The following is a 9,882-nucleotide window of genomic DNA, read 5'->3' as shown; positions in this document are numbered from 1 at the left end:
TGGGCGCCTGATGACCTAAAACTTGAAATAAATTTCCTCGTTCTCCAGGTGGGCGCCTGCTATCACAACAACACAGACAAAACCGAGAAAATTTTCTGCCCCAGTTTGTACCAGGAATATTCATTGATTGTTAGTTGCATCCCATTATCCAGGAGGGTCCTTAAAACTTAAAACTAGATCCCATTATCCAGGAGGGTCCTGAAAACTTAAGACTGAACTTATCTGAAACATGCTTTCCTCATGGGGATTTCCTGGCAAAGCGAAAAAGATTTCTTGCCCCTGCTTAAAATAAAGAAAATTTGGATAGTTTGAAAATGTTGCGGTTAGTTTGTGGCATCCTTGCTGAAAGTGTCTGCTTCTGCCACTATCCCGCTTCATTGTGATTAGATGCTTCGGGCTACAAAGAATTGTTTGACCTTTCAATAGGACCTCGACCACAAAACCTCTGAATGACTTGAATCCCTTACACTCAACTCGTCGTATGGCACTTTCATTCTGACAATTGTTGAACCTTTGCATTTCCTACAAATTCACGAATCACTTGACCACCCGAACTTCAGTTACCACCGCATTGCTCATTCTAAATCTTGTCCCTTGTGATGTGCCTGGCCGAATTTCGCTTGTTGCAAATAAAAAGCTGGTAATGAGCTTTGAAGTCCTTTCTTGCTTTCTTAACAAAAGACTAATTTGACAGAGACTTAGAAAAATAGACCCAAAAGAAACGAAGCGAAGTGACTTCGAGAATTAGGAATAAAAAAGAAAAAAACAGAGATGACTATTTGAAGAAAAATGGAAAAGAGACTTATCTGAATGAAGCAACTGGCTCCAATGATCATGACATGCATTTCGGACTAATCAGCCTAATCCATCCAACTAATCACATTTCAGTTCATGCCATGTCTTCATACTTCAAAATCGGGTTTTCCATAATTCAATTTCTCTGTAAAGTCATGAACCTCATTCGGCTTGTAATGCCCCGAGGGGTTTTCACCAGCAAACCTCTCTCATTTGCTCCTCTCTCAACTCATTTTTGCCTTACAGTGCCCGTAAGGATTTTCACCAATAAGACTCTCTCATTTGAATTTTCTCTCGACTCACCATCGCCCTATGGTGCCCTGAGGGTTTTCACCAATAAGACTCTCTCATTTGAATTTTCTCTTGACTCACCATCGCCATATGGTGCCCGTGAGGGTTTTCACCAATAAGACTCTCTCATTTATTCACTTTTCCTTGTGCCCATGAACAAAGGTGCTACCCATGATGTAAATAATACCTCCATCTCACTTGACTTAGCATCCTCAAAGTTGATCAGAAGGTCTTTCTTCGGACTGTAGTGTAGGTTTTGGACAGGGTTAGAAAGAAAGGGTGGCATGCAGGCTCAAAATAATTTAAGATGAAGGGGTTCAAAATTACAACTTTTGGAATCAGATCCTATTGCAAAACTAAAACTTCTGCCCCAGTTCTTTTTTGAATCTGGGGAATTTTGAATTTTTTATTTGATGGGACTGAACCTCAGAGTAAGGCTGCCTACGTATCCTTAAAAGGAATCAAGTCTAACGTAGTTCCAACATAAGAGTTTTGTTTTTGTTACCTTGCTTTTCTTTTTCTCCTTTCTTTTCTCTTTTCTTTCTTTGCTTTTCTCTTTTCCTTCTCTTTTTTCCTTTTTTTTTTCTTTTTTTTTTCTTTTCTTTTATATTTCTAACTCTGCTTCTGATTCCAAAAGAGGGGTATGAAAGAAAATAAATAAGGCTCAAAAAGGGGTAACAAATGATAAAAGTGTTTGGGATAGCAGAATAAAATGCCTTCGTCATTCCAACTTTGAACATGCCTAGTACAAAATGCGATTGAAGATAAGCAAAGAAATCATACATAATATCTCTTGACTGCATCAGAATTGATAGCCATATCTACACATTTACCTTCTATGTCTGTTAAATACAAAGCACCATTGGGCAACACCTTTGTCACAATGAACGGCCCCTTCCAGATTGGGGCGAACTTGCCTTTAGCTTCAGCCTAATGTGGAAGGATGCGTTTCAATACCAGCTGACCCACTTCAAATTTTCGGGGACGCACCTTCTTATTGTATGCTCTTGCCATTCTTTTCTGATAAAATTGACCATGACATACTGCTGCCAATCTTTTTTCATCAATCAAACTCTATTGCTCTAGCCGGGTTTTGACCCACTCATCATCATCAATTTCAGCTTCAACAATGATCCGCAGGGATGGAATCTCAACTTTCGCAGGTATAACTGCCTCGGTTCCATATACCAGCAAATAGGGAGTTGCACCTATTGAAGTGCGAACATTAGTGCGATAACCCAGTAAAGCAAAAGGTAACTTTTCATGCCATTGCCTGGAACCTTGCACCATCTTACGAAGTATCTTCTCTATGTTCTTGTTAGCAGCCTCAACAGCTCCGTTTGCCTTAGGACGATACGGAGTGGAGTTTTGATGCATAATCTTGAACTGTTGGCATACCTCTTTCATCAAATGACTGTTGAGGTTAGCAGCATTATCTGTGATGATTACCTTGGGAATTCCGAACCGGCAAATGATGTTTGAATGAACAAAATCTACCACCGCCTTCTTGGTCACGGACTTGAAAGTTACAGCTTCGACCCACTTGGTAAAGTAATCAATGGCCACCAGAATAAACCTATGCCCATTTGAAGCTGCCGGCTCAATTGGTCCAATGACATCCATGCCCCAAACAACGAAGGGCCAAGGTGCAGACATTGTGTGCAACTCAGATGGCGGGGAATAAATCAAATCACCGTGCACCTGGCATTGATGACATTTGCGAACGAAGCTGATGCAATCTCGTTCCATGGTGAGCCAATAATAACCTGCTCGAAGAATCTTCTTCGCCAAGACATACCCACTCATATGTGGCCCGCAAACTCCGGAATGCACTTCGTCCATGATGGTAGAAGCTTGTTTAGAATCTATGCACCTTAGTAGTCCTAGATCTAGAGTTCTCTTGTACAAGATTCCCCCACTTAAGAAAAATCCACTAGCCAGACGTCGAATGGTTCTCTTTTGATCACCTATGGAATGTACCGGATATATCCCCGATTTGATGTATTCCTTGACATCATGGAACCAAGGCTCACCATCAGGTTCCTCCTCAACCACATTGCAATAGGCATGCTGATCACGGATTTGGATATGCAGAGGGTCGACATAAGTCTTATCCGGATGGTGTAGCATTGACGCTAGAGTAGCCAAGGCGTCGGCAATCTCATTGTGAATCCTGGGAATATGCCTGAATTCTACCGACCTGAATCGTTGACGAAGATCATGCAGACATTGTCGATACGGTATGGGCTTCAAATCTCGAGTCTCCCATTCTCCCTGAATCTGGTGAACCAACAAATCTGAATCTCCCAAAACCAATATTTCTTGAACTCCCATGTCTATAGCTAGCCTCAAACCCATAATGCATGCCTCATATTCAGCCATGTTATTAGTGCAATAAAATCGAAGCCGAGCTATTACGGGGTAGTGATGCCTTGTTTCAGAAATGAGTACAGCCCCTATTTCGACACCTTTCATATTAGCAGCTCCATCAAAGAAGAGTTTCCAACCTGGCTTTTCATCATGATCAGCCTCGTCAACATACATCACTTCTTCAGCAGCAAAATAAGTCTTCAGTGGCTCATATTCTTCATCCACCGGATTCTCGGCCAAGTGATCGGCCAGGGCTTGGGCTTTCATTGCGGTCCGAGTCACATAGATGATGTCAAACTCTGTGAGTAAAATCTGCCACTTTGCCAATCTTCCTGTGGGCATAGGCTTATGAAAGATGTACTTTAGAGGATCCATGCGAGAAATGAGGTAAGTAGTGTAGGATGACAGATAATGCTTCAACTTTTGTGCCACCCAAGTCAGGGCGCAACATGTCCTTTCAAGAAGAGTATACTTAACCTCATAAGGAGTGAACTTCTTGCTGAGATAATAAATGGCTCGCTCTTTCTTGCCCGTGATGTCGTGTTGACCCAACACACAACCGAAAGAATTATCCAATACCGTCAAATAGAGAATTAAAGGTCTCCCAGGTTCTGGCGGGACCAGCACAGGTGGGTTTGACAGGTAACTCTTGATCTTAACAAATGCTTCCTGACACTCATCAGTCCACTTAACCGCAGCATTCTTCTTCAGCAACTTAAAGATGGGCTCACAAGTTGTCGTGAGTTGAGCAATAAACCTGCTGATGTAGTTTAAACTTCCGAGAAGGCTCATTACCTCGGTTTTGTTCTTTGGCGGTGGTAATTCTTGGATGGCTTTGATATTTGATGGGTCCAACTCAATACCGCGTCAACTGACTATGAATCCCAACAGTTTCCCGGACGGGACACCAAATGCACATTTTCCCGGATTGAGCTTGAGGTTGTACCTGCGGAGCCTTTGGAAGAACTTTCTCAAGTCTCCAACGTGATCAGACTGCTTCTTTGACTTTATGATCACATCGCCTACATAAACCTCAATTTCCTTGTGTATCATATCATGAAATATGGTAGTCATTGCCCTCATATAAGTTGCCCCAGTATTCTTCAAACCAAATGGCATTACCCGGTAGCAGTATGTCCCCCATGGTGTGATGAATGCTGTCTTTTCTGCATCTTCCTCATCCATCAGGATCTGGTGATATCCCGCGTAGCAATCCACAAAAGACCCAATCTCATGCTTGGCACAATTATCGATCAGAATATGGATGTTCGGCAATGGAAAGTTATCTTTTGGACTTGCCTTATTGAGATCACGATAATTAACACAGACCCTGGTCTTACCATCCTTATTTGGTACTGGCACGACATTAGCTAACCAAGTGGGATATCGAGTGACCCGAATGACCTTTACATCAAGCTGCTTTGTGATTTCTTCTTTGATCTTCACACTCATGTCAGTCTTGAACTTCCTTAACTTTTGCTTGACTGGAGGGAATGCCGGATCAGTTGGCAATTTATGAACTACCAAATCAGTGCTCAAACCCGGCATGTCGTCATACGACCATGCAAAAACATCTTTATATTCAAACAGTGCTTTGATTATTTCTTCCTTGATTTGTGGTTCCAGATGCACACTTATCTTGGTTTCCCTGATATTATCTTGATCTCCTAAATTGATTGCTTCAGTTTCATTCAAATTAGGCTTGGGTTTTTCTTCAAAGTGATTTAGTTCTCTACTGATTTCCTGAAATGCTACTTCTTCATCATATTATGTTTCATCATCACACTCTACTTCTTGGATTGTTGTTTCAGAATTAGATTGGCTTTTAAGATTTGGCTGAAAATTCCTCATGCATGTCATGTCATTAAAACCAGCATAAAAAGAACTGTACAGAAAAAAGAAACAAAACAAAAATGAAACGCTATCAGGAATAATGGAAAACGGGAAATTGTATTTCATTGAAAATAAAGGATAGAAGGGTTTGTACATCAAAACAAGCAAAAAATAAAAAATCTGGATTACAACCCTGGAATAACCCAGATAACAGAAAGGAAAACAAAGCAACTACCAAAACTCCTTCCGGGTGGGGAGAGGAGTAGCTTTCCAATTTCTAAGCTTCACATTTGGCCCAACGAGCTGCACATCGGCATTACTGGAACCTTCCCCGATTTCCACCTTATTAACCTCATCAAACAAACTCTGGAACCTCTTGATCAACTCTTCATCAAAGTCGACCACAGGTTTTGGGACCGCTGATATTGGGCATTTTGCGACCCCTGGCTTGACAAAAGACTTGGAGATATGTGGAACAGGCTTAGGAAGTGACCATGCCTTTCTTTTCAAATTTTTAGCCTTTTTCATGTCCTTCCCTATGAGTGTGAATCCCAAACCAAATGTACCGAAACTTTCACGTGGACACACCGGATGTGCAATACCCTGCAGAGACGAACCCAGTCCTTTGCCCGGCACAAAACCATTCTTCAACATTTCATTTGCTACCATGACGGACGCGAAGGATAGCTTTGGACCTGGAATGCATTCTCCTTCAGGAATCTTCTCGACATACACTTTTTCAAACGTTTGGTACACCCAAGGCCCTTTATCATCTTCAACTTCAATAAATGGAACAATTGTGTCATTGTAAGCAGATAAGTTCTCATCACCGTGCACAACTATTTCCTGCCTGTCCCATTCGAACTTTACCATTTGATGCAGAGAAGACAGGATTTCCTTGGCAGCATGTATCCATGGCCTGCCCAACAACAAGTTGTAGGAGACAGCCACATCTAGCACTTGGAACTCCATAGTGAACTCAACTGGCCCTATTGACAATTCGAGCATTATATCACCGACAGAATCTTTCCCTCCTCCATCAAAGCCTCGAACACATACATTGTTCATATGGATCCTTTCAGTGCCGATCTTCAACTTTTGCAAAGTGGACAGAGGGCAGATATTTGCACTAGAACCATTATCAACCAATACCCTTGAGACAGCAGAATCCTCCCACTTCACTGTAAGATAAAGAGCTCGGTTGTGCTCCGTACCCTCCATAGGAAGTTCATCATCTGAGAAAGTGATCCTGTTTGCTTCGAAAATCTTGTTAGCAATCTTTTCCAAGTGGTTTACCGTGATCTTATCAGGAACATGGGCCTCATTTAAAATCTTCATCAGGGCTTTGCGGTGTTCATCTGAATGTATCAACAAAGACAAAAGAGAGATCTGAGCTGGTGTTTTCCTTAACTGCTCTACAATGGAATAGTCTTGCATTTTCATCTTTTTCAGGAACTCTTCAGCCTCTTCTTTGGTGACCGACTTTTTTACTGGGATGTGGCCATCCTTGAATGGCTTAGCTTTCCTCAGTTCTTCTAGGGTAAAACATCTCCCAGAACGAGTCAGTCCTCCGGTTTCATTGACTTCTTCCTCTACTTCTTTCCCTTTATATGTTACTATCACCTGTTTGTAATTCCACGGGACGGCTTTTGTGTCAACCATTGGTAATTGGGTCACTGGCTTAATAATAACGGGGGTAATACGAGCCCCTTCCACGATTATGACAGGCTTGCCCGGGACCCCTGGTACGATCACTTTTTGCTTTTCCTGGTTTGCTTCAACATCAATCGGAGGCCCTTTCACAACCAATACAGATGGCTTCACGTTGAGCGTGCTTAGCTTTTCCGACACCCCTTCAACTGTCAAGGGCATTGCTTTTGCAGAATCTGGAGCTTTAACTGGATTACTTTCGCTAGCCCGGATCATCATGACAGACTTGGAAGAATTCTTGGCCTCCCCATCCTTATGAACTATCTCAATCATATGTGCCTCTGCATGGGCCGGCAAAGGATTTTGGTTGATGTTTGGTGCCTCCGGGTTCTGGAGCACAATTTGATTTGTATTAATAAGCTCTTGGATCGCCCTCTTCAAATGCCAACACTTCTCCGTGTCGTGCCCTGGGGCATCAGAACAATATGCGCATCTGAGGGAATAATCAAGGTTCCTTGGAGGTGGATTTGGTGTCTTTGGCTCAATCGGCCTTAAAACGTCCAACTGCCTCAACCTTTGAAACAAACTGGTATATGACTCTCCAAGAGGGGTGAAGGTTTCTTTTCGCTGCTGCCTCTTTTTTCTATAATCCGGCCTTGATCGAAAGCTTGGACCAGTAGGGTTTCGATATGGTTGTGGGGGTGGATAAGGATTTTGTGGAGTTGGAGCACGCCATTGCGGGTAAGGAGGGGGTTGCGCATATGACTGTGCATGGTGAACATGGTATTGGGGTGGTCTGACTGAATATTGAGGGTCTTGTGGTGGGAAATAATGTTGGGATGGATTATATGGAGCTTGGGTGTAGGCTTGAGGTTGGGGTCGAGGTTGGGTGTACTGGTGAGGCGAACCCCTTGGGCCACGACATCATCTTTCTTCTTTTTGCCTAACAGGCTTCCGGTGCCGCTTTGAATTGCTTGTGTAGTTGCTTTTATGGCAGAGTAGCTCATGATCTTGCTTGACTTGAGTCCCTCTTCCACCATTCCTCCCATCTTTACCACATCATTGAAGGACTTACCTATGGCTGAGATCAAATGGCCAAAGTAAGTAGGTTCTAAGGCTTGAAGAAAGTACTCGACCATCTCATCTTCTTCCATTGGAGGATTGACCCGTGCAGCTTGTTCTCTCCATCTGAAACCATATTCCCTAAAGCTCTCACTGGGCTTCTTCTCTACCTTGGTCAAAGATAGGCGATCCGGGATAATGTCTATATTGTACTGAAAGTGCCGAGCAAAGGCCTGAGCCAAGTCGTCCCATGTGTACCACCTGCTAGCGTCTTGGTGGGTGTACCATTCTAATGCCACCCCACTCAAACTCTGACTGAAATATGCCATTAATAATTCATCTTTCCCACCGGCGCCTCTCATCTTGCTGCAAAAGCCTTTCAAATGGGCCACGGGATCTCCATGTCCATCGTACAGGTCAAACTTGGGCATCTTGAACCCAGCGGGCAGTTGGACATCAGGGAATAAGCATAAATCCTTGTAAGCCACACTTACTTGGCTTCCTATCCCTTGCATGTTCTTCAAAGATTGCTCTAGACTCTTCACTTTCCTGAATATCTCATCCTGCTCCACGTTCCGGGATGGTTTCTCAGTTTCAAAGTGAGGGGTGTAGGAATAAGGATCCGTGACTTTGAAAGTTGGTTTCGGAGCATAATATTGGGTATCTGGAGCTTGGAACGCGGGTTCACTAGAAGATCGATGGAGGGTAGCTCGTGGAGGGGCTACGAAAACAGGAGCAGATGTCGGAGCCGGGTATGCAGTTGTTTTGGCTGGTGGAGCATGGAAAGTTTGGGATGAGGTGCCAGGGTAGTGGTGGAAAGAGGTAAAACCCGGTGCATGCTGAGGGGAAATATCAACGGTAGTGGGATTCTGGGCTTGTGCCAGTGGTGGGATGAAAGCAGGATTTTCTGTGTAGTTAGCGGGAAATGAAGGTGGAGGATGCCCCCTGATCCAGGCTTGATACATTTCAGCCATTTGATGCTTCAACCTGTGGACCTCCTCTTTCAATTCAGACTCTGATTCTACAATCTCCCTCGGCGGGTGAACAACACCCGTGTCCGACTCTTTGCTAGTCATGACTGCCTTGCGCTTTGATCTGGTATTATAGGGGTGACTTGCCAGGATACCAACAAACTAACCACCTGAACAGAACCTATCTTATTATGCACACACAATAACTTGGTCAGTTTTGAAATATTTAACAGATAGGGAATCGCATATTGGGGATGCAATGCACCTGAGCAGTTAAACGTTTCTAAATGCTTTGCGACGGCTTATGTGCTTCATCCCGGCTCTTTTCCCAAATTTCGAATCCTGATTTTTCGTCTTTCCTTTTGCTGTGTTTCGCTCTTTTAATTCTCATTCTTTTTTTGTCTTTTGTTTGGCCCCTCTTTTCTTTCTTCCCTCCTTTTATTTTCCTTTTTTTTCTTTTCTCTAATTCTTTTTAAGACTATGATCGAATCTGATGGGGATTGCCTACGTATCATGACGCCGCATGAATCAGATCATTACGTAGTTCAGGAAAATAAATGCAAAATGAATTTTTTTTCAATATTTCATTAATAAAAGATATTTTTTTGGATTTTCTATTACAAGGACTTAAAAGTAGTGATGACTACAAAAGAAAAATCTACAGACTTGAAATAAAGCAATAAGCAGCCTTGACAAGGACGAACAAAACTCGAGGAAAGTAAAATACAGACTCAAAAACTAACTAAAAAAAATCAAAAATACATAAGAGCCTCCACTGGTACTCCGGGGGCTTGCGGGACATCAGTCGGTCTCCGCACGGGCCTACGGGCAATATCTTCTTGAAGGTGGTCTAGGTCAACTATCACCTGTCGAACGAATGTCATTATAGAAGCAAAAAACATAGACTTGG

At 42.9% G+C, this 9,882-nt stretch overlaps 1 protein-coding gene across 1 annotated transcript; it reads right to left on the bottom strand.

Annotated features, from left to right (window-relative positions):
• Positions 1-3,554: 3,554 nt before the first annotated feature.
• LOC138897858 (uncharacterized) lies at positions 3,555-7,988 on the bottom strand. The gene is made up of 6 exons (XM_070183878.1): positions 7,848-7,988; positions 7,045-7,329; positions 6,709-6,912; positions 6,375-6,567; positions 5,610-6,278; positions 3,555-5,213 (listed from the first exon to the last, which is right to left on the bottom strand). The coding sequence occupies exons 1-6, from the start codon at positions 7,986-7,988 to the stop codon at positions 4,324-4,326; spliced, it is 2,382 nt and encodes a 793-aa protein (XP_070039979.1). The 3' UTR covers positions 3,555-4,323.
• Between the last annotated feature and the right edge of the window lie 1,894 nt (positions 7,989-9,882).

This window comes from Nicotiana tomentosiformis, chromosome 8, assembly GCF_000390325.3.
Source record: "Nicotiana tomentosiformis chromosome 8, ASM39032v3, whole genome shotgun sequence".
Classification (NCBI taxonomy): Eukaryota; Viridiplantae; Streptophyta; class Magnoliopsida; order Solanales; family Solanaceae; genus Nicotiana; species Nicotiana tomentosiformis.
This window is presented reverse-complemented; position numbering and strand designations above follow the sequence as displayed.